The sequence below is a fragment of the Hemicordylus capensis genome, chromosome 3 (assembly GCF_027244095.1).
Source record: "Hemicordylus capensis ecotype Gifberg chromosome 3, rHemCap1.1.pri, whole genome shotgun sequence".
NCBI lineage: Eukaryota > Metazoa > Chordata > Lepidosauria > Squamata > Cordylidae > Hemicordylus > Hemicordylus capensis.
This window is the reverse complement of record NC_069659.1, coordinates 189,319,831-189,345,256: the sequence shown is the minus strand read 5'-3', so window position 1 is coordinate 189,345,256 and position 25,426 is coordinate 189,319,831. Positions and strand designations below refer to the sequence as shown.

The 25,426-nt window shown below is 42.1% G+C and overlaps 1 protein-coding gene across 3 annotated transcripts in view; it reads right to left on the bottom strand.

The window, feature by feature from the left end:
• UVSSA (UV stimulated scaffold protein A) overlaps window positions 1-24,875 on the bottom strand; it is a 93,411-nt gene extending 68,536 nt beyond the window's left edge. The window contains exons 1-7 of one of the 3 annotated variants that reach the window (XM_053304923.1): window positions 24,031-24,875; window positions 23,800-23,899; window positions 22,461-22,785; window positions 21,992-22,112; window positions 18,570-18,986; window positions 17,645-17,754; window positions 14,652-14,777 (exon numbers count right to left, since the gene is read on the bottom strand). In XM_053304923.1, the coding sequence (XP_053160898.1) occupies window positions 14,652-14,777; window positions 17,645-17,754; window positions 18,570-18,986; window positions 21,992-22,112; window positions 22,461-22,785; window positions 23,800-23,899; window positions 24,031-24,034 (1,203 nt within the window). In that variant the 5' untranslated portion in view covers window positions 24,035-24,875. The remainder of the gene's footprint in view (window positions 1-14,651; window positions 14,778-17,644; window positions 17,755-18,569; window positions 18,987-21,991; window positions 22,113-22,460; window positions 22,786-23,799; window positions 23,900-24,030) is intronic. The other 2 variants (XM_053304922.1, XM_053304924.1) reach the window with 2 other exon arrangements.
• Window positions 24,876-25,426: the final 551 nt, after the last annotated feature.

The window sequence follows — 25,426 nt, the reverse complement described above, 5'->3', positions numbered from 1 at the left end:
TGTGTTATAGCTGGTCAGACACTGCAATAAAGTTATCTGATTTGAAAAACCATTCCCACCCAACACAAAGAAACCAGCATTGTGGTGCAGACTGTTCTTGAACATGGATGTTCTACATCATAACCAAACTGCCTGTAAATATGGAAAGTCACTTAAACATACTTAGGAAATGAAACCTCCATATTGACAGACAGCTTGGCTGCCATGTAGAACCTCCATGTTCAAGGGCAATCTATACCAGAATAGTAGTTTGTTGGCACTAAGTAGGAATTGTTTCTGGGATCTGGGCTGCACTTCTTGGATGCTGGACTAGAGTACATATGCTTTTTCAAACAGCATTTTAATAATTGAGTCTGCAATTCTATATGTACACACAAGAGAGTAAGCTCAATTACTCTAATAAAATGGTATTGGGGGAGAGTGATGAAAATCTCCTTTTAAAAATGTGGGTGAGAAACAATTTAAAACTCCTGTAATGTAAACCCACCACTATTACCACCACCTCATCCAGCACAAGAATGGTTCTTACAGATTCTGACATTATCCACAGCCTGGACATGGACAACCTTCCAAGACTGAAGCTGCCCATTGAATCCAGTGCAGGTGATTTGAGGGCTACAGCTGGAAAATTCTGGGGAAACTCTGTGCCTGGTAAAGATGTACCAGGCAGAAATTCATCAGGGACATTTCTAGAAAGTGAGAAGGGAAGCTACACCTGTTGAATTTCTGCCTGGATGCATCTCTCCCCAGTCCAAGAAAGACCAAACCAAAGTGTTGCTGCATGGAGCCTCATTTGTAAAGCCAGAGTAATATAGAAGACTGTATAAAGTCTTTACAGCTTAGAAGGTGTAGAAGTTAAGATGGGCACCTAATTTGAATTTCCATTCTTTTTAGAGGCACGAGTGAAAATGTAAAGCCAGCTTAACTCTCATCTTAAATCAAAGACTTTTGGATGACTGATTTTTAATCCTGTAAACCATTTTGGGTGTCTAGGTCAAGGCAGAAAGGCTGTATAAAATTTCATTTATTTTATTTATCTATCGTATTTCTATACTGCCCACAACTTGCATCTCTGGGCAGTTTACAATTAAAATCATTTAAACGTTAAAATTATTAACATTAAAATAATTTAAAACCCAACATTAAAACTATAAATCTAATTAAAAGCCTAAAAATGCAACAAATCAAACATACTTTGGAGAAAAGTGACTATGTCATGGTGGAATTCTTGATCTGACAGAAAGCTAAGGTAAGCGTGTAGTCAAACACCTAGCTAGGACTTAATGAAACCAATTTCAATAAGCGCAGAGAAGCACTAGATATCTTTTCTAGCCATGAAATCCTAACAGGGAAAGGAAATCCTAGTAAGGTAGGAGTTCCTGAAGGAGGATTTACTAAAAGGCACCATCATAAACAGCTCCAATGAAAAAGAAAAATGGAATCCAACAACAAAAAGACTAAGGCTAGAATGGCCCCACAGAGAGCCTAGTGTTGAGTTGGAAATTTAAAAGGACACATAAGAAACTGGAGGGCAGGGCAGGTCACCAAGGAGAAATACAGATGAATTGCCGAAAGTGTCAGGAAAGCTAAACCTCAGAGTGAGCACAGGCTGGCAAAGGATGCTAAGAGCAACAAAAAGAGCTCTCTTAGGTAAGTTTGAAGTAAGAGGAAGGGAGCAATAGGTCTGCTGTTCAACAAGTTTGCTGCAATGTTAACAGGTGACAAAATGGAAGCAAAACGGCCCAACTCCTAGTTTTCTTCCCAAAAGGGAACTTTGTGCAGTCTCACAAAAACAGTGTAAATATATTAAGGGGCCAAAACTGAAGTTCAAGTTTGATAAGGAGTTGATCAGCAAACGCATATCTATTTTGAATGAGCTCAAGTCTTCATGACCTTTAGCATCTATTCTTGGGGTACTAAAATACACTTCCTGGTGTATTTTTAAGACCTCGGTCTACAGGAAGATCCCATTTACCCCCGCCAACCCCTGCTAATTTGGCAAAGAGGCACCTTTCAACGTGGTGATTCTCTTTATTTAGCAGGGGGAGAGTAACTGGTCCTATCCACCCCCAGCACAGTACCTCCAGTGACTGTTGCTGGTGTCTATATCATGTTTCTTTTTAGATTGTGAGCCCTTTGGGGACAGGGAGCCATCTTATTTATTTCCCTGAGCCATTTTTGGAAGGGCGGTATAGAAACTGAATGAATGAATAATAATATCATCTTTGAGAAAGCCTAGAAAATAAGTTTGAGGCTGGGAATGGGCTGATGTCCCGACCTTCAAGTAGGGGAAAAAGAAAAGTCTAGACAGTCCAACTTCGAAACTAGGAAATATACTAGAACCGATTATAAAGCAGTCAGTTGCTCTGTCAGCACCTTAATAACAATGCAGTGATCAGTAGAAGTCAATATGGATTCATCAAGAATAAATTTTACTAGACTAATAATCTCTGGCTTTTTTATTGAGTTACTTGTGGGAATGTTGTGGATGTTATTTATCTTTGTGTCAGGATTTGACAAAGTTTTCAATTACCTTTTAGTAAGCAAACTGGTCAAATATGGGTTAGATGACAATACTGTCAGATGGATTCACAATGAATCGGAAAGCCGTGAGCAAAGAGTGCTCATCAAGAGGGTGAATTCGAGTGGGGTGCTGCAGGGCTCCTGGATCCAGTAAAAATGGATCCAGTACTGTTTATCATTTTATCTGTTTACCAGAGTATACAGGATCTTTATTACATTGCAGATGAAATAAAACTACAACCAATAGCTTACATTTGCACTTAGGCAAAAAACAATTAAATGTACAGGGATAGGATGGGAGATATCTGACTTGGCAGTAGTTCATATGAAAAGCATCTTGAGATTACAGTTCATCACAAGCCAAACAGCTACAAAAAGGCTGATGCAATTTTAGGTTGCTGTAAGAGAAGCATCATTTTCCAAGTCACCAGAAGTAATTAGATCCCCATTATTCTGCACTTGTCAGATCTAATCTGGAACTGTGTCCAGTTCTGGGCACCACACTTTACACTAAGGGGAGATGTGAAATATCATTTGAAATACCTGAAAGGCTGTCCATAGAAGAGGTTAAAAGCTGCCTCAGAGGATAGGACTTCTCTGCTGCCTCAGAGGGTAGAAGTACATTTAATCAGCTTAAGTTAGAAGAGGATAGATTTCAGCTGAAGAGTATAGAGAAGCTTAACAGTAAGAGCAGTGCAACAATGCAGCCAATTAACGTGTGTGTGTGTGTGTGTGTGTGTGTGTGTGTGTGTCAAGCTTTCACGGAAGAACTTACAGCAGAGGTTGGACAACTATCTGTTGGGGCCCTGAACTTCTTGCATCAGCTGGTAGGTTTGGACAAGATGGCCTGCAATGCCCCTCCAACTCCATAATTCTGTTTATAACGGCCAGCCATAGGATACTTACATTCAACATTTTAGGCCTAGAGAAATCTTTTGGCACTATTTAAACCAAACAGAGATTTATATATCAGGCTGTATAAAAAGAGCAACTTGTTTCAGGCACTGGCTAGAAAGGTACCAATACAGTACTACACTGTTTCAATTAGACTGCAAATGAACATATTGGGAATCTAGAGGGATATAGTTACAGTTTGCTCATCTAAAAACAGCATCAACATGAGAAATGCTTTCAAATGTGTGAGCAAAAGGAATACCCAGCATGCAGGATGCACTCCCTCTACTGGCCACTGAAATCATTTTGGATACGTTTCACATCTTGAATCTAAAGTTGCATGAATTTCAACTGAACCTATTCCCAAGTTGAGCATGCTTTGAGTTACAAACGTAAGAAACAAAAGAATCTTATCCGTCCCTTTAAAAAACACACCCTGCGGTATAGCTTCAAAGAAAACAACAACATCAAAATGGAGCTCTCATCATATGCCAACATTTATTTCGAGCCCTTTCAAAATTCAAATACAATGCTCATGTTCAGATTTTCAAGATTCAAGTCTGAAACCCTATATTGGCCTCTCCTGTATCAGAATATTAGCTTTCTTATGACTTCAGTGTTACATTTCTTATTGTGTATAAATAAATCTGAGGCCTTAACGGAAAAATCCATCAAGTAAATCCTGGAATATGCATTATCATTGTTCCACCTCCCCAAAGCCACTTCTTAAGACAGGAGCTACTCTACACCATGTATTGTTCAATTGTATGGAAGGCTAGAACCATTGTTTAGATTCTAAGCTATAGTTTGTGCAAATCAAAGTTTTAAAGCTTTGCTTTTAGAGTTTTTATTGTATTTTAAATTGTTTTAATTGTTTTTTAATTATGTTAATGTTTTAATGGTTTTATATTGTGAACCGCCCAGGGACATTTTTGTATGGGGTGGTGTATAAATGAGCGTACTTACTAAATAAATAAATAAATAAATCATGGTTTGAGAGTCTAAATTGAGCTTGAGGAATCACAACACTATATGATCAGATACAGGTTTCAGATAAACTTCACATTCTGAACAGTTGAAGATCCCTGCTGGATCAGACCAAAGTTCCATCAAGTCAGCATTATGTTTCTCACCATGGCCAACCAGATACCTCTCAGAAGCTCACAAACATGAAGACAATACCAAGGGCCATCTCTAGGGGGGTGCAGGGCTGGGGGCGAATCAGCATGTGCAAGGCCTCCTTAACATATCATTACAGAATCATACTGATTGATGACATACAGTGTAAATAGTGTGAGTGAGGTTTTTGGACAAGTCCAACCAGCTTGAACATATAATGCATATTTCTACAGAAATAAAAACAAAAATCACAACACTTCACAGTTCTCAGATCTTCTGAGTTACAAATCAACTTGAGCATAGTGCATTCATAAATAAATAAATTATATATATTGATTGCTCTAGAAGCTTTTGTAATTTTCTGCCATGAAACAAGCCATTTATAGGACTTTTTGGATTTTTAAAAAAACAATTCGTCCAATCCACTTCAATTTAAATATACATATTCCTCCCACCCTGCCCTACATCTCTGCTCAATACCAAAGCCCTATGGCAAGCCAACCCCTAAATATTAAAGGATGGGGGGAGTAACCACAAAAGGGATAGCACATCATACCTCCATTACTAAGGCTGGGCTAGGCACAGGGTCTGCAGAGAGCTCTGGTGCTGCACACTCCCTGCCTGCCTGCTTCCTTCACTTGCTTCCTTCCTTCCTCAGCTTCAGGCTTCAGCAAGGCCTGCATGGAGGCCTCTTTGGAAGCCCCGCCCCCCGCCTAACAGCTGAGAGCTCTAGCAGCATGCCTGGGAGTCTTTCAAGCTGCACAGACACACAAAAGATTGGCTGCGGGGAAAGATAAGTTGCTGGGACTGGGGGAGAGAGAAGGGCAGGCTGCACTGTAGTGTCCCCAGTCGCCCTGCCCTAAGGATGGCCCTGACAATATCCTTCTCCTGCGATAGCCTGTCCCAGCAACTGGTATTCAGAAGTATATTGCATCTGGTTCCACATAGCCATGACAACTCATAGCTAGTGACAGACCTCTCCCCATGAATTTTGTCCAATCCACTTTTAAAGCCATCTAAGGTAGTGGCTATTCCTTCCATTAATTATGAATTGTGTAAAGAAGGCCTTTCCATCGTCTGTCCCGAATCACCTACCAGTTAGTTTCAATGTATGACATGAAGTTCTAGTAGAGGGCTTAACAAATTCCAGGTGCCAGGGTGCCTAGAAATTTAACTGTATCACATGGACTAGGATATTCAGATATTTTAAAGTTTAATAAAAACTTTACTTATCCCAGGCAGCCCTATTTCTGTTATAAGTTTGTTACTTATAGCAAAAAGGGGGAAAAAGAGAAGCCAATTCATCCTCCTCCATAATGTCTTTCACAAAGTGCAGTAATTTTGTCTAGTGAGCAAGCATGGTGTACTGGTTAGAGGGCTGGACTAGGACCGGGGAGACCCGAGTTCAAATCCCTATTCAGCCATCACACTAGCTGGGTGACTCTGCGTCAGTCACTTCTCTCTCAGCCTAACCTACTTCACAAGGTTGTTGTGAAAGACAAACTCAAGAATGTAGTACACCGCTCTGGGCTCCTTGGAGGAAGAGCGGGATATAAATGTAAAAATAAACAAACAAACAAACAAATAAATAGATAGTGTCCACTGTCAGGCTCCTAAATATTTGCGCTGGCTCCTAGATCCAAACAATTGTCAAGGCCTATTCTAGTATCATGAGAGGGAGCAAAACTTCTCTTTTTACTTTTTCCACACCAAGCATAGTTTTATAAACCTTTGCCATGATTCTCCCTAAATTACATTTTTCTAAGCCAAAAACTCCAAACAGTTTAGCCTTTCCTTGCAAGTAAGGTTCTCAAGGTCCCTGATCATCTCGATTGCTCTCTTCTGCATTTTCCCCACCTTTGATATCCTTTTTGAGATTCGGCAAGCAGAAGCATACATAGTTTTTCAAGTGTGGTCACACTATAGGTTTATAGGAGAGGGTTTACTGGCAGTTTTATATTTTGATCCCTTTCTTACTAATCTCTAGCATGCAATGTACCTCCCCCCCCCCCCGTTCCTGCATACCAGATTGACGTTTTCACTGAGCTACTCAGCATGAACCCAAGTATTTTCCTGGTTAGTCAGTCAGGTCAGACCCTCATCGGTGCATATATGAAGTTAGGGTTTTTTGGCCCCAAGGACAACCACCCTTGGATGGCAGACCTTGATCACATTGAACCTTGTGGAGAATTACTTTGTGAAGGTTGCTTATAGTGGTTTTGATACACTGTACATAGCATTAGGAATGTGCACGAATCGATTCGGCATGGTGCACCAAATTGTTTTGGCAGGGCGGGGAGTGGTACCTTTAAACATGAGTAAAGCAGCCTCCGCCACCCTGCTGCTTTTCCAGTTTACTCCACCACCCCGCCGCTTTTCTGGCATGGTGTCGCTGACCATGAACACGGCCACCACACACACGCAATGGCCATGTGTGGCCCGCCATTGCGCACAGGCTGCTGGGTGAAGCCCCTCAGCCACGTGTGGACTTCTGAGAGGCACAGTGCCATGTCCCAAAAAGCGGCAGGGCAGTGGAGCAGGTAAGGACCTGCTTTACTCACGCTTAAAGGTACTGCTCCCCACTCTGCCAAAACCTTCGTGCACATCCCTATATAGCATTCAGGGCAGATCTTGGGCTGAACTGAATCTGTTCTTATGTATCAAGTAAAAGGCTGGTATGAAGTAGAGATGTGCAAATCAATTTGAGCTCAGATCGGGGTGATTCAGATAATCTGAACTCCAATTGCATTGCCCTTAGAATAAAGGGCCTGATTCAAGTTCAAATCAAATCATAGGCGTAACTATAGGGGGGGAAGGGGGGCACGTGCCCCGGGCGCCACTTGGCAGGGGGCGCCAAAAAGTGCCCCCGCCGATTTGCCGGGGGGGGGAAAATTATTTATTTATTTATTTATTGGTTGTTGGGTTTTTTTTTGCAGAGCAATCCCCCTCCCCCGGCGCTGCCCCCCCCATTGGCATTGCTCATCCAGCACTGGGCGCCACGGCATCTTCGTAGTCCAAGTCTCTGACTTTCACTCCCCAGCGCGCCCCGCCGCCCTGCCACCAGTCGCGCATGCGTCGAGAGGAGGACACGCACCAGAGCAAACTTCTTGAACAACTCCCTCTTCTGAACAACTTCCTGAACGCCCAAACCAGTTCCCCTTTTTGCTCATTCAAGTCCTTCCTCCCCTATTTACGTTTTAACTGAAAGCGTTCAGGGAGGGGGAGATGGGGGGATGTGGAACCTTGGGTTCCACATCCCCCCATCTCTCCCTTCCTGGACTTTTTCACTACGTAATGCAAGCTAATTTAATTATATGTCATCATCAAAATGGATTAGCTGTTTCAGCCCATCAGGAAAGTCTAAACCTCCACCGATTTAATTAACCAGACTCAAAATCAGATGAACAGAGAATGTTTTAATGAAAGGTGGTATATAAATTTAACAATAAGTAAAACTATCATTAGGAGCAATTAGCGATCACTTAAACATTGGTGCTGCCAAGCAATTTGTAAATAAAACCTGAAGCCCTTTGAAAATAAGCTGGAATTAATTGTAGGTTGGGCAGGGGGTGATAGTATATACTTCTAAACATTTATTGTTAAATTTATATACCACCTTTCATTAAAAACAACCCCAAAGTGGTTTGGTTTTAGTCATGGATTTTAATTTTAATTGCTCTTTTTGTCAATGTGATGAAGATTAGTTAAATCTGAGTGGTCTTAGGCAACCAATGTTGCATCTGAAATGCCATTTCATTTTTTATTGTCATAAATACTCTCCAACCAATTTAAATAGCAAAGGTGTATATTATCGCTTTATTTAATTGCAGGGAATCTCAAAAAAAGCAGGATTTGCAACTAAGGCAGTGCATATCTTCTCTAAAATGGCCCTTTTATAGTTTTTCTAACTTTGAAATCGTAACATAAAACAAAGCATAAATGCTTCCCCCTCCATTTGAAACCTTTTCTGGTGTAAATAGCGCGCGGTTTTGGAAAAGGGGAGTCTTTCTTTAACAGCGGGAGAATAAGGAGTCTTTAGCACTATCACCCTCGTCCCTCGAATTACTTTGGAGTCCTTGGTTTTCGTTTTGTTAAAATACAGTCACTCACAAGGGAAAGTCAGGAACAGAACCAGGGTGTGAGGGAGGGGCATCATAATCATAATAATCATCATTGCATCATAATTCTGATGTTTGAGATACAAGCCAACTTCACAGGGTTGTTGTGAGGAAAAACCTAAGTATGTAGTGCAGTTTGAAATTTTTGGTAATTTTGGTAATTTTTTAAATTTTTAAAATAAAAGTTTTCTGAAACATGTGTGTCAGTCAGATGTATGTTGGGGGCGCGGCGGGGTGGGGGGCGCAATTTCAGTGCTTGCCCCGGGTGCCGTTTTCCCTAGTTACGCCTCTGAATCAAATTGACTCGAATTGATTTGAGTAATTTGAGCATCTTTCTTCTGGAGAGAGCTGGTCTACTCTACCAATTGGGGTTGGAAAGTAGACTAGCACTCCACTCACTTAGCACTTTAGCCTGCTTCAGAGGCCTGCCTTAGCACAATGTGCTAAGTCCGGAGCAGAGGACTGGTCTACCTGCCAACCCCAATTGTTAGACCAGCTCTCCCCGGAAAAAATGGCAACATTTTGAGGCCTTTTATTCCAGTGAGAGCTGGTCTACCAATTGAGGTCAGTGAGAAGACCAGCCCTCCACACCAGACTTAGCGGCCCACCCCAAAGGACTGGTCTATGGTACCAGTGGCTGTTTTGACAAATCAGCTGGAGGATTTTGCGATTGAATTCAATCTTGAATTTAATCATAAGATCCGATTTGTGCAAATCTCTAATATGAGGCTGGCTGATTTTATGGCTGTTTAGGAAAAGGCAGTAACTTGGATTCAAACTATAGGCTTCAAGAGAATCCAAACCAGTCCAATCAGAACTCCATGACAAATACGGTTTCAAGCAATGAGGTTGATGGATTTTATCTATGGGCAAAGTGGGTGGCACTCACCTTAAATTTCTCAGTCAGCAATGTTGTCTCTGCCTCCATTTAGTGTGCCTACTGCCTCCCTCTGTTGATCTCTGCTGCTCTTGCCTGCAGCCTCCTGCTGCTTTAAGAGCTGTGAGACGGGCAACGGTAGCACAGAGCAAATAAAAAGCTCAGATCTTTTAAAATATTAATATTAATAAGGAAGGAGCCAATAAGCATGCTCACTTTTGTTTTGCAAAGTGGGCGGTCCCAGGACTGTCCTATAAACCAATCGGACTCCTCAAAGCAGCCAGAGTGCCCAGAGGGTGGGGAAGTATTTTCCTTTTAGCTACTCAAAAGAATCCAGTCACTATTTTGGTTAGAGAGCAGGTAGGCAGACAGGATGTTCTAAGTCTGATCTTTTGGTGGTTTCTTTGTTTGGAGGAGAGGAATACAACCTCTGCTTTCTCTCCCTTGCTTTCTGACCCAATCTGTATGCAAATAATTATGGCCCGTTCCCAAAATGACATGCCATAAAACAGCGGAAGGAATAGAAAACTGCAAGACTGGACTAATTAGGGATTTCTGAGTCCAAACTGCTTTTTCAATTAATTGCAGTTGCTTTCCATGAATGGAATGGAGTCCATTGAAAGGGAAATAATTTTTAAAATCCATCTGCTATGCTATCTATTTGCTATCTAACCAGAACAGAATCTGGATTGTGGCCAATATCTGTAACATTAATATGTCCACTGGGAGTTATGGTTCATTGGGCAAGGATTAATGAACTATTTTAAACACATGTGTTCTTTGCTAGAATGGACACACAGGCTAAGTGGTGGGCACCCAAGGGGGGCAGAGAGTGGCACCCAGCTGTTCAGCAGGCATGAAGTAGGGAGGAAGTGTTCCCATGCATCTTTGCTTCCCATGGTGTCCTCTAAGTTACAGGAGATGGTTCATAGCTGCAGCAAGCATCGTTGAAAAACCTGTGATTTTCTATTATTTATGTATGCATTTTTGAAATAGACAGCCAGAGAGTTGCCCTTGTAACTTCAGAATGCATTTGTTCTCCACTTTGTTAGCTGGTCTCTGCTTTACCTGTGACTTCCATTGATTTATTTAATTTTACCTGTCTAGCCTGTGTTTCCTCCAAGGAGCCCAGAGTGCTGCACACGGTTGCATTTATCCTCCCAAAAGCCCTATGAGGAAGATTATGCTGAGATATAAGTGACTGTCCTAGAGTCACCCAGTGAGTTTCATGGCTAAATGGAGATATGAACTTGGATTTCCCCAGTCTAGTCCAGCATACTAACCATGGTACCACTCTGGCTCAGAGTTCTTTCTGATTGTTATTTACTGTTGTTATTATTGCTAGTAGTAGTAGCAGCAGGAGCAGCATTCATTTTTGAAATAATCAGGCAGACAGAGCTGCCCTGGTGATTTCAGAATGCATTTACTCTCCACAGAAGCAGCCTTTTGTAGCTAGTCTGTGTTTTACTTGTGGCTTGTACCAATCTTCTACTGTGTAAGTGTGCATGTGTTTCGATTCTGCCACGTTAGATACAAATCTACACACTACTGTAGTCCTGTTAAGCACTATAAAGCAACTGTTGTTTCCCATATTTTCTGCATCTGTGTTAATGAGCAATTGAGGGGGTGTGTGTGTGTTTGATCCCACTTGTAAGCTACAAATCTACACTTTGCCAGTTATTGCTGGCACCCGCCTAGTCCTGTTTCCACTTCCACAGCTACCCACATTTGGCTCCACATCTCACTATCTGTGACTCCACCCATCACCTGCCCTGCTTAGTGCCCCCTCCACCCAACCACCCTGTCTAGGGAACCACCAGCTGCCACGGGATTGACCCAGGGCAGATCTCTCATGATTGGTTAAGATTTCTCAACATTCTTTAAGAAAGAAATATTAACAGACAAGCAGAGCAGGACCCAAGAAGTAGTCACCAGATCCAGGAGGGAGAAGACTACCAGAAAAGAGAAGCAGGAGGAGAGAGAAAAGACTGCAGAGAGCTAGCTAATTTAGAAGCTGAAAGGAGAAGTGAAGGTGGAGCTTCTCTCAAGACACTTTTAAGGAGCTGATTTGAGTTGGTATGTCCCTGAACTCTTGAAAACAAAGGCTGCACTTCTCAGTGCTAGCAGACCTAGCAGAGAGAGAAACATCATCTGCCTGGAGTAAGCCGGCATGGGTGCATGCACGTCACATGTGTACCCGTGCGGGCACGTCAGTGACTTCCAGTCACATCCAGAAAATGGGGGCAATGGGGCGGCAGGGAGGTATACTGCTGCCCCAATGGGCTATTCAAACAACGGATGCCGGCGGGGGAAAGGCGGTGGGAGGGGTAAGTGCACCCTCCCCTGCTCTTAAAGCAAGACACCCCTCGCCATCCAACTGGTGGAACCAGCGGTTCTTCAAACCAGTTCGGATGCCCATAAAGGGTCTCTGAACTAGATCTGTGCACATCCCTACCTAACAGTAGGGAGGATATTTAGATGCTGAGCAGGATAATGAATGGTTATGTGGTGGCAGCAGGTTTATTTTGAGAAAGCAAATCTCTTGCCTAATCAGAAGGAAGTGCACAGCCTTTTACAAACCTCAACTGTCGTTTTGATAACCAATCACACAGTTCGGAGAACTTCTGCTGCTCTTCACAGCTTACTTGTGTTTTCACCCTCTTGAATAATTTGACATCTCTAATTTGGCCACTTCTCTGCTCTGCCTAATTCCAGATCATTTATGAACAAGTTAAGAACACTTGTCCTACTAGACATCCTTGGGGAACATAACTCCACTTCATTGTCATTGTGAAAGTTGTCGATTTATTCTTACACTTTGCTTCCTGTTTTTCAACCTGTTACATCTTCATAAGAGGACCTGTTCTCTTATTCCATGACTGCTACATTTACTGTGCAACATCTAGTGAGGAATTTTGACCAAATCTTTTTAAGTGTCCAAATATACAGTGTTTACTGGGATACATTAAATGCTGCAAAAAGCAGCTGTAGAGTACAGGAGATCCTTGATTACTGCAGGTTTCGCACTTGCAGTTTTAGCTATTTGCGGTTCAGCTATATATACCCAGTTGCAATTATCGAGAGGGTGAATTCTGGCCATTCACAGTTCCTGTGTGTGTGTTTCACATTCCCAGTGATATTTCCAGCTTGGAGGCACTTCTGAAGGCAGTGTGGAGTCATGTTGCAATGAGGTTTTTTTGGAATTTAGAGGAAATTTTTTTGCGGGGGGGCACATTACTGGAGGAGTTGTACTGCTCCAGTAGATACAATGTACTCCAGAAGATATAGTGGTGTACTCCTCTCATTTATGTTTCTCTCTCTCTCTCTCTCTCTGTCTCTCTTTCTCTCTCTCTCTCTGTGTGTAATTTCAAGTACTTTATTTACTGAGGAACCTAACCCCATCATTCCCATAGGGCACATGTTTCAATTATCATGCTTTCAGCATTCATGGTGGTATTATGGAATGTAACTCCTGTGATAACTGAGAGTCTTTTGTAGGTATCAGTTAAAATATTACATGTTTATAAGTAATGGACTAAAAGCAACATGAAATTATAATTTATATATCCCACTTTCCATCTTCCCTCAAGGTGGCTAACAATACCATCATAAACACAATAAAATGTCAAGTAGACAAAATCAGAACACCACAAAATACAGCAGCCAAAGATAATCAAAGTTAACCAAATTGAGGGCACAGCTTTACAAAAAGCATATCAGAACAAGGTCACCTTAAGTCAATACCTAAATAAGCACGCTGCTGGATTTCATAGTGTAGGAAGTTCCTCAGGGGTCTCTGATGAGGACGGAGGTCCTACCACTTGTCATTATCTACACTTAGCTGGAAGTGGCACACTGAATAGGACCTCCAACAACTATAGTATGTGAGCAGTTCAGACGAGTAGAGGTTGCCCCTTAAGATATATTAGCCACAAATCATTTAGGGCTTTAAAAATTGCAAGCATTTAAAATTGGGCCCAGAAACAAAGTGGGAGCCAATGGAACTGATGCAATATTATTATAAGCATAATATGAATGGACAAGTTTCTGCCAGCAGCCTAGCTGCTGCATTTTACACCAAATGAAATTAACTACAATAATCATTAAATAACTACAATAATCATATGTGCACGTTACCTGTGTCAGCTTTTCCCAGGAAAGGTCATACCTGGGATACCAGTCAAAGTTGTGCAAAAAACATACCAAGGTACAACTGCCACCTGACCTTCCAGGAATAATGCTGAGTCAAGAAGCACTTCAAAACTGCACAACCGCTCATTTTTTCCACAGAATTATGTCACCTCATTTCCCATATTTACTGACTAGGCTGACATCTTGACTAATGGTTCAGAGGCACAACATGTAAACTGCCTCTTCAGCATTTAGAAATGTAACATTGAATACATGTGTGTATGGGGGGGGTGGCAATTTTCACCAAACCCACCTCCCCCCAGAACCACTCCCCGTGATCCAGACAGAGGCAGGTCCCCAAGGGTTGAACAGCACTCAGGGAGAGATCTTTGCTGATCCCTCCCCCTCACAGAAGTGCTCCCTGTGACCCCGAAGTAGGTCCTGTGTGACCCTCAGGGACCTACCTCTGGATCACAGGGAGCACTTCTGGTAGGGGGGGGGGCGGGTAGGAATCAGCAAAAATCTCCCCCACACACTTTAGTGACTCTACATCACTAAACACCTCAGAAGTGATTTGCACACTGCACCTTCACACTGTCAAGTTGTCAGTCACTGACTTCAGACATTAGAAATTCAGCTCCATAAACCCAATTATTTTTTTTAATGCAGCTTACATGTTTACCATTGTTAATAAGTGTTTCAAGTAATGTTAAACCTTAAGCAAAACAAGGCAAATTTATGTGCTGTACTTTAGAGATATGGCAAATTGTGAGACACAAGGCAAATATAGTGTGTCTAAAAAATTCAAATGCTTTTATGAAAATTTCTAGGAGAATTCGTTAAGGAAAGTTCATGCAACACCTTAGCAACCTCGCTGTTTTCAAGCCCACCCCCACCCCTCACAAATAATCAAAATATATACAACACACACATACTGAGAAAAATGTATCACTGCTTTCTGTATACAAATCAAGTATTTTCCAACTCACCACTTTCCTCTTCTCATTATAGTCAATATTCATTTCCTTATGTTTCTCCATAGCAGTCTCCAGTTTCTTTTTCAGATCAATGGCTTGTCTTAGGCGATTATCACTTATTCCAGCCCTTGTGAACAACTACAAATGTACATGCAGGTTAGTTATCTGGCACCCAACACATGCCAAAATTATTCTCATTTGGCTCACCATAAAAAGACACAAAACTAGCATTTTCAGTGCTTAGCAACTATAAGTCCATATCTTCTAGACAAACATTTTTATTTCCACACAGCGAAAAGAAGGAGCAGAGGAGTTAATGAGCAGTGAGAACTCAACCTTCTTATGTGAACTTCAAGCTTCTTATGTGAACTATGCCAGCTGGCAGAGCCAGCGTGATGTAATGGTTAGAGTGTTGGACTAGGACCGGGGAGACCCGAGTTCAAATCCCCATACAGCCATGATGCTAGCTGGGTGACTCTGGGCCAGTAACTTTTTCTCTCAGCCTAACCTCCTTCAGAGGGTTGTTGTGAGGAGAAACTTAAGTATGTAGTACTCTGGGCTCCTTGGAGAAAGAGCAGGATATAAAATGTAAATAATAATAATATTTATAGAAAAGGCCAAGAGGAGAAAGGCACGGAGGGCACATGCGCCCAATGATGCAGGGGTTTCTCTCCACTTGAGCATCTATATGGAGTGGGAGGTGTCAACAATGAGGGGATGACAGGGAAAGAGATGCCTGAACTTCTCCACTTGATCATATCCTTCGCTTCTACATCTGAGGTCATCTCTAGGAGACAGGCGACGCAGCCAGGGCCAAGAGCCTCAAAAGATCTACAATGCTATTTGCAGCTTCCAGCAAGAAATGGGCTTCAGAGCACAAAATCATCTCCTATTTATTATTTACAAAATCATCTCCTACCTGTTACAGCTTTTAAAATTTTTAGGTTTTAATCTCTGGTTTATTTTTAAATTGTGAAATTGTTTTAAGTTTTTGTATATGTTTTTAACTTGTTTTATGCTATTGTTAACCGCCCAGAGAAGAAAGTTTGGGGCGGTCCCTGGCGGTGTACAAATTTGATGAATGAATGAATGAATGAATGAATAAATAAATAAATATTTAAAATTGGCAATGGCTTTCATTAGGACAATCACCTTGATATGTGTTAAAACCTAAGCTGACATCCAAGAAGCTGCTCAGACTTAAAAAACAAACAAAGAAGACATGCTTGTGCTAAACCCAGTAAAACTTCTTCTTCTTCTTCTTATTATTATTATTAAAAATGATTATTATTTTTTTAAAATACCAGACCACATGCCACACAGCAAACTGCTTTTGAAACAGGAGTTTCAAAGTGAGTTTGCCATGCTATTAATCTGCTGTTCAAGAAAATCTCAAGAAAATTCTGCGGCCACAGAACTAGTTTTGTGGTTCTTGGGGCACCCAACTGTGAGCTCAAGTGCACCTTTCATTAGTGGACAGCTATACATGGTGGTGGTGGCTCAAATCTGAATCCCTGATTCAAGTCTTCAACTACAGAGCCAGAATGGCTTTGTTCCTGCATATATAAGAAGATAAAGAAGCTACCTCTACTGAAAGGCTTGGTTTGCTCTATGTAAGTTCTTTATGCTCTTGTGGTACACTTGCACCAGAAAGACGACCTCGAAAATAAGATGAATTTGTACAGAAATTAACAGCAACTTCTGGGGGAAATGTGGGGGGGGCGGAATCACTGCGTTTCAGAATAAAGGATAGTCGAGTCCAAGCACGACACTATCCTTCTAGAAGAAAAATGCATTTTCTATAGACAAAGTCCTTAACGACAACTCTCAAACAGAAATGAGGAACCACTAATAATTTTTTTAGAGGCACAATTTTTGATAAGCTGCAGAACTGCCAAAGATGTAGCTATATGACAAGCATGCTGAAAGCCATCCATTCTGTTCAGGCAAGCACTTCTTTGCCAGTCCCTTGGCCCTACCCAAGAGAACAATTTACTTACCTGCAGCTTCTTTTTCTGTTACAGATCAGATTATGTTTCTAGCACTACCAAAAATGCTTGATTCCCCACCCCAATACAAAGCCATTATTTTGCCTGTAGCTAAACCAGTAGCTCTTTCTGAAGGAATCTGTATAGGCCGTTAAAGCATGGAAGAAAGGTTGACTTGGTCAAAGTTAGATGTTGAAATAGAGATATGTGAAAATCCCTTCACATGTTTGACTTACAAGAGAAATAAATCAGAAGAAGTGGTCTTGTGGTAGCAAGCATGAATTGTCTTGTTTGCTAAGCAGGGTCTGCCCTGGTTTGCATTTGAATGGGAGACAAAATGTGTGAGCACTGTAAGATATTCTTCTTAGTGGATGGGTCCACTCTGGGAAGAGCACCTGCATCTTTGCATGCAGCAGGGTCCAAGTTCCTTCCCTGGCATCTCCAAAATAGGGCTGAGAGAGACCTGCCTGCAGCCTTGGAGAAGCCGCTGCCAGTCTGTGAAGACAATACTGAGTTAGATGAACCAATGGTCTGACTCGGTATAAGGCAGCTTCCTATGTAAGTGCAATTGGCTCCAACCATGCCCAATATAGGGATAGTTCAGGCATTGCACAAAGGAAAGATGAAACTTGACTTCACATGCTGTCTCTCATTCCCAGGAGTGCACATCCTCTCCATCCTTGTCTATACACAAGTTGGAAGAATTCTACTTCCAATAGTGCTAAGAAAAAAGCCAGGATTAGTTGTGATATTCTGCCTTGATCAGAACTGACTGATCCTGGCGTATTCTAAGCAAAGTGCTTGAAATAAACCATTATCTGAACTCAAGGTTTGGACCTCCCCATAAGGGACTAGAAAAAAAGCTTACACTTCCAGTTTCAGAACCCTGAATTTATGGGAGGAAAGCCCAGGGCAACAAGTTACCACACACAAACACATCAGCATTTTCCCACACAAGGACTGAGAGGAAGCAGAGAATATTGATTTTAGTCTTGATTTTTAAAAAGGGTTTCTCACCTGAATCCAAGATTGTACAGATGGCAAAAATTTGTTTCTTACAAGCTTATAAGCATCCGTAACATTGCTTATTATGGCAGTATTGTCTTCATTCTCATATACTTTCATATCTATTGGGCAAAATATAAATCAATTTTTATTTAAACAGCTAAAATATAGAAACCAATACACAAATATATTAACTGACAAAGTATTCTTGTGTAGTATCTGGCATTCTCTTACCTACTATAGACAAGACTGACCTAACTCCACACAACCACTCTCTTTTATTTAACTGTTCATAATAGCAGTTTAGCTAACATGGCACCTGAAACCTTAAGGGGCTGGGAAGGAGAAACAAGGTAAACACTGAAAATGTATGAAGACCATACTAATCTTTCACTAGCTCTTAATTTATTTCAAACATTTTCAGTCCATATATCCTGTACTCCAAATTAGTGGTCAAAAGGGAACTGGAATGGGAAACCTTGTTTTCTGCCAAGTACTATAATATGCTTGGTAACATATTTATCTATCAAATTTGTATGCCAGCCCAAACTTCCATCTCTGGGTGGCTCACAACATAAAAAGTTAACACAAAAATAAAAAATAAACTTACAACAATTTAAAACCACAATTAAATTAAAAGGCTTGGGTGAAAAGGTAAGTCTTTAAGAATTTTTAAAAAGTTGTCAGGGATGGGGAAACTCTCATCTCAGCAGAGAGCTCAGGGCAGCAACAGAGAAGGCCTGTCCATGCGGAGCCACCAAACAAGCTGCTGGCAGCTGCAGATGGACCTCTCCAGATGATCTCAATGGGCGATGGGACTAATTCTAACCCCTACGCTCATTAGCCGGTGCATTAATGAAAACTTTTTATCACATACAATCAATCACAACTAAAGTAGTGCTGTATAGCTAATATCTGCATGAAACTGAGCCGATACCTGTAGATATTTCAAGACTGAGAGCATATTTATGAGAGCCAAGACCATGGCTTTGAACAAAGTTGGTATAATCATTATCTCCACCAGTGTCAATAGAAGTCAATTCAGAATCTGAGCAGTCTTCTCTGTCTACTTGCTCCTCCGTTTGCTCTCTATCTCTTTCATCAGCCTTTTGAGCTAGAAAGATGGAAGGAGGGTCCTTGCTGCAACAAGGCTGTTCATTGTCCATTTGCTCAAGGAAAGGTGTTTGCCGATCTGTCATCTGCACAGATGAAGAGGAAACAGGCTTGTCCACTTCAGCTGTCCTCCAAGCCACAGTTTCAGTATCATTTACCATGAAGTCAAACGGATCTGGCATCAGAAGCTGAAAACCATTCTCCATCTCAGTCAGCACTGCTTCGATTTCTTGAGACATGTCTGTGAAACAGTAGCAGTTTTAGAACACTGTTACACACAATGTCCACACACAGAGAAGCCATTTCACCTTCTGATTGATTAAGTGCTGCCAAATCAGCATTGACTCTCAACAACCACATAGATACACTGAGGGAAATAAGTATTTGATCCCCTGCTGATTTTGTCCGTTTGCCCTCTGACACAGAAATGGCCAGGCTATAATTGGAATGGTAGGTTTATTGTAGCTGTGAGAGACAGAATAACAACAAACAAACCCTCAAAAGCCCAGTACCCAAAAGTCAGTGATGGATTTTAATTGTAGTGAGGGAAATAAGTATTCGATCCCCTATCAACCAGCAAGATTTCAGGCTCCCAGGTGTCTTTTCACTATATGCAGGTAACGAGCTGAGATGAGGCACACCCTCTGTAAGGGAGTGCTCCTAATCCCAGCTTGTCACAGTACCTGTATAAAAGACACCTGTCCGTAGAAGCAAGCAATTACTCAGCATCCAAACTCACCACCATGCCCAAGACCAAAGAGCTGTCGAAGGATGTCAGGGACAAGGTTGTAGACCTGCACAAGGCTGGACTGGGCTACAAGACTGTCGCCAAGCAGCTTGGTGAGAAGGTGACCACAGTTGGCACGATAACTCGCAAATGGAAGAAACACAAAATAACTGTCAATCTCCCTCGGTCTGGGGCTCCATGCAAGATCTCACCTCGTGGAGTTGCAATGATCATGAGAACGGTGACAAAGCAGCCCAGAACTACACGGGGGGAACTTGTCAATGATCTCAGGGCAGCTGGAACCATAGTCACCAAGAAAACAATTGGTAACACACTACTCCGTGAAGGACTGAAATCTTGCAGTGCCCGCAAGGTCCCCCTGCTCAAGGCAGCACATGTACAGGCCCGTCTGCAGTTTGCAATGCACATCTGAATGATCCAGAGGAGAACTGGGTGAAAGTGTTGTGGTCAGATGAGACCAAAATCGAGCTCTTTGGCATCAACTCAACTCGCCATGTGTGGAGGAGGAGGAATGCTGCCTATGAGCCCAAGAACACCATCCCCACCGTCAAACATGGAGGTGGACACATGATGCTTTGGGGGTGTTTTTCTGCTAAGGGGACAGGACACCTTCACCGCATCGAAGGGACGATGGATGGGACCATGTACCGTCAGATCTTGGGTGAGCACCTCCTTCCCTCAGCCAGGGCATTGAGAATGGGTCATGGATGGGTATTCCAGCATGAGAATGACCCAAAACACACAGCCAAGGCAACAAAGGAGTGGCTCAAGAAGAAGCACATGAAGGTCGTGGAGTGGCCCAGCCAGTCTCCAGACCTTAATCCCATAGAAAATCTGTGGAGGGAGCTGAAGGTTCGGGTTGCCAAACATCAGCCTTGAAACCTTTCTGACTTGGAGAGGATCTGCAAAGAGGAGTGGGACAACATCCCTCCTGGGTTGTGGGCAAACCTGGTGGCCAACTACAAGAAACGTCTGACCTCTGTGATTGCCAACAAGGGTTTTGCCACCAAGTACTAAGACATCTTTTGTGAAGGGATCGAATACTTATTTCCCTCACTACAATGCAAATCCATCACTGACTTTTGGGCACTGGGCTTTTGAGGGTTTGTTTGTTGTTATTCTGTCACTCACAGCTACAATAAACCTACCAATCCAATTATAGCCTGGTCATTTCTGTGTCAGAGGGCAAACGGACAAAATCAGCAGGGGATCAAATACTTATTTCCCTCACTGTAGATTCTCTCCAGGACGATTTGTCTTCAACTTGGCCTTTAAGGTGTCTCAGTGATTTCACCTTCTACAAGAAGCTATTTCTCCACTGAAATGACACCAGCTTCTGTATATTGCTAATATTTGAGTGCAAACATATCATCTTGTTTCCTCCATTTAAAAATTCCATCACCAAGCTAAAATTATTTCAAACACATGAAGAAAACCAGCGTAAACTACCTTTCCTTTCCCAACAAAATCTGACTCAGAGAACTTGGAGGGCAAGTAGGTTACTTGTGTCCTGAAAGGGGAATGACCATGTCTGTGTAGTGCACCATGAAGCTAACTTGTCCCTGTCAGTGGTAACCTACAGCGAGACAGCTAGGAAGAGGAAATGCTGACATACCTGGCAGACAGAAGTACCTAACAGTTTCTACAGATTGCAACTTGTGGTCCCCAAGATCCATTCACACTTTGATGGCCCTTTCCCTGATTATTGGGTGTGGCTCTCAGAACCATGCCCAGAAATGTTTCTGATACTACAATGCGTGCTTTGGAAATTTTCAGAATTGCATTTGTACATGTCCATCTCCCTTTAACCTTGTCTCTCCTTCCTCAGCCTTTCCCCCCACTTGTCCGCTTTAGATTACAAGCTCTTTAGTAGCAGAGATGAGTCTACTTTTGCTAATAAATTCACAATTTACACTGAAGGCACTCTATGTAAATAAATATTTTTATTAGTTAATCTTGCATCTACTGGAGCTAATTGATGGAGGCTAGTAGATTGGGTCCAATTCACTTTAGAGCATCACTAACCGGGGTGGATAAAAATAAATGATTTTTAAAATTTAAATCAGATTTTTTAAACAGAATGCTTTTTGAGGAAAAAATCTATCTAATATTTTCTATTTAAGATACATTATCGTCCAAAGGTTATTCATCATGAAACAAGGATTAGTTTTTAATTATGTAGCATGAGGCTGTATATATGCAATGTTAACATTTTTAGTAAATGAGTTCCATTAACCCATTCACAATGTCGTGCTCTTCCAGAGGTTTCTGTAAGATTATTTTGGGCAATTTTTCTATCTAGAAAAGGACCAAAAATGAAACCTTCATCTGGTGGTAAATATTAAGATTATACCAACCAATTTACCAATTTGTAAATTTTACCAATTTACCATATGTTAAAAGAACGATGATTTAAACCTAGTCTTACTGACTAGTGATTTAAATAGATTTGATTTAAATCAAATCTACCCTGTCACTAACACACACAACTCACTCACCTTCCATTTCTCTCTCAGCTTTTTTGGCTTTATCCTTGTAAATATTATCTAATCGTTTTTGTTTCTCTTCATCTCTTCTCCTTTCAGCTAGAGTTCTAGCATTTATATCTTGAAAATCCACCTAGAAGGAAACAGTGGAAAACACTGGATTTCTGGTTTTGTTAAGGGAAAACAGATGTCAGACAAGTTCTCACTGATGGTAAGCATCTAACAATAATAAATTGCACAAAGGTTGCTCCAAGAGGCTTCTATAGCTTCTCTTTTGGAGCAGATATAGAAAAGCTCCTTCTAAGGCAGATCACTAGCAAATCTCCCTGAAAGCAGCACAAAAGGGACCAAGTCACCCAAGAGGATTACCTAGCCACAAATTTCTGACTACATATTCAGAATGTATTCAGTGCATATATCTCTGTCTGTAATAAGTCGTAATACATTACATCATAAAACTAGATCATAAATAGCCAAGTACCTTCTGTTTTAAGAAGTGGTATCCTAGTGAAAGTTTCTTGTAAGCATCTACATATTTTTCATGCCATTCTTGTATAGATTTAATGGCAGCTTTTTTCAGTTTTTGTGCCACTTCATGTGGTGGGGGAAGAGGTTGCTCATAGTCTGTTTCTACTGTGAGCTCCAGTAATTTTTGGAAGTTTGAAATAATTAAAGTTCTAAAACTATGTGATCGGGTGAAGAGCTCATCCACAATTTGAAACGCTGAAAGACGTATCTCAGCATGATCTTCATTTAGCTGTGTCATCAGCAGATGATAAACATGATTAATGTGCTCATCTGAAGACCTTAGAAAAGTAAAAAGCATAAGTACAAAAGCAAACAACATGAACTGTGAGACTTTTAAAAAACCCAACCAACGTAGCATAACAAGTTTATTCAATGTATTACTTCAGCTGAGATATCCCTCAGTTAATTTGTCAATACCTTTATGTTCCTTTATATTCAAGGTAGGAGTTACACTGGAAATATTGACTGAAATATTGATTGACATTCAGACTAACCCTCTACCAACATGTTAGGCTTTCTTGTTGTTGTTGTGCAATGGGCTATTTTCAGTGATCTTCTTGGGAGCCACAGGTGACCACAGTGTGAAGAGAAGATTGCCCAAGGTCTGTTATCCCTCCCTTGCACAACAGAATCCCTGGCATGATGGCAGAAGGTTAGTATGGATGTTGGCTACTGTTTAAAAGATTATTAACTTAAGTATTTTTTAAAAACAAGTTTATAGTGAGGCTCAACACACGATCAATGTGTGAAGCCTAACTGGGCTCGGCGGGGAGAGAGCCGTTCTTGGACGGCTGGATCAGCTGCCCACACAACTACCGGCTCCATCAAGGAGCTGGTAGGGGCAGCGGGGGCCACCTAGGCCCCGGAAGTCCCAGGATGCCCGACGTGAGTGAGTGGGGCATTCTGGGGAGACCCCTGAGGCTAGGAGGCTTCTTGTAGCCTTCCAGTCAGGGGTCTACTCATGTGTCGCCACAGTGTGGAGCCGCATTGCAGTGGCAGGCGATCAGTAAAATGGGGTTAGCAGAGCAAGAGCCTTGTTTTAGGGGAGGGGTTCTTAGGCGGGCTAGCTCCCTTAGCCCAGTTTCTCTCCATTGTGAGAACAGCCTCACTATGTTTCTATACTAGAATCAACATTTTAAGAACCATCTTATTTATTTGTTTGTTTGTTTGTTTTTTCTCTGTGTAAACCGCCCTGAGCCATTTTTGGAAGGGTGGTACAGAAATCATATTATTATTATTATTATTATTATTATTATTAATTACAATCAAATGAAAAGAGACAAACTCAGTACTTGCAAATCTTCTTTAGTTCTTTCATCTTCCTGGGGTTTAGCTGCATTTCTCCAGAAGTTGTAAGGTCCTCCACAAGCTGAGACAGCTTCTGATCCATCTCTGAAAACCACCACAAATATAATAGTTAACAAAATAACAATACACAGAACCATTTTCTTACAGAAAAAACTGGCACCTTCAGAGGGACAAAAGGAGAGGGAGAAGAAATCAAGTTTTCATCTGACACCTACCCATTTCTGAAGGCAGCCTAACTTGTCCAGGGAGATTGCTGAGATTAAAAGTCCTCCTTGGAAGCCCGTCCACACAGGGCCTTTCTGGGGCACCAAAAGAAACCCGCAGGCGGTGAGGCCAGCAGCAGCCCCGAATCTCCCGGAAGGCAGGATGCAGGCACCACGGGCACTCCAGCCGCCTTCACGACCCCCCGCCCCGGCGGCGACGGGCTTTTGCCCATCTACGTACTACAGCTACTAGGATCCAGATCAGGGCTGCTCAACTTTGGTCCTCCTGCAGATGTTGGCCTACAACTCCCATAATCCCTGGCTATTGGCCACTGTGGCTGGGGTTTATGAGAGTTGTAGTCCAAAAACAGCGGGGGGCCTAAATTGAGCAGGCCTGATCCAGATGGTTGGGCGGAAGCGAGGCACGCAGAAGCCACGGCCAGCCGTCAGAAGAGGGGATTCTATGTTTGAATCACACCTAGAATTACTAGATACATATATCAGGCCTAGCTTCTGGGCTCACTTTGAAAACCGATTTACTGTATTTTATTTTCCTCTCTCGCAGAAGTGCGAGGTGCCTACAGAGAAATCCAGGGTTTTAGTGTGGCTGTATGTGTGAGTGTGCCCTCCATAAAAAGGCAGCCGCAAAGACAGAAATTTATCCTCTAATTCAGGCCTTATTGGGTGTGATGTTGTTGTCTTTAAACATTTAAAAACAACGCATCATCACTATGCAAGTCAGTTCAAACCAGCCGAAGCCATCGCCTTAAACTGCAGTATTAACAGTGGACTACATTGCAGGACTGTCATACCCTAATCCCGCTCTCAGCAACACCTCCGCCTTGCAAAGAGCGGATGGATAACGGACTGTATTGGCACTGGAACTTGAAGGGCAGTAAAACTGTTAAAAATATTTAAGAGCCACACAGCCAGGAAAGAGCATGAACTGCTGCATTTGCTGCTACCCTTTGTTCCTGGGTGGGCACGTCAAACCTTCTGCCCCATCACAAGAAAACTATAACCTTGAGTTTCTCTTGTTTTCTATGGGCAGCTCTCGCTTCTAGCCCGGGAGAGAGAAACAAGAGAGTATCCAAAGGTTCCAGAAAGTGTCATCTCCGGACAAATGACATGTTACTCTAGTCTTTTCCTTTCTCTATCGAACTATGAGAACCTCGTACTGACGTCACTACTTCCGCCTACCACTCACGTGACACGGTATGCGTTCGCGTCACCGAGGAAGCAACCCGGTCTGGGCGCCTGGCTTGAGAGTTGTTGTCGCGCCTTTGCGTCAGTTGCTCCTTAGCGTCATTACGCCCCACCGTCGGCGCAGTGGGAGTCCGAGTAGTGTGATCAGGCGGCGGCTCTCTTTCGCGCGAGTTCGGGAAGGTAAAGAAGGAACGAGCCCGCT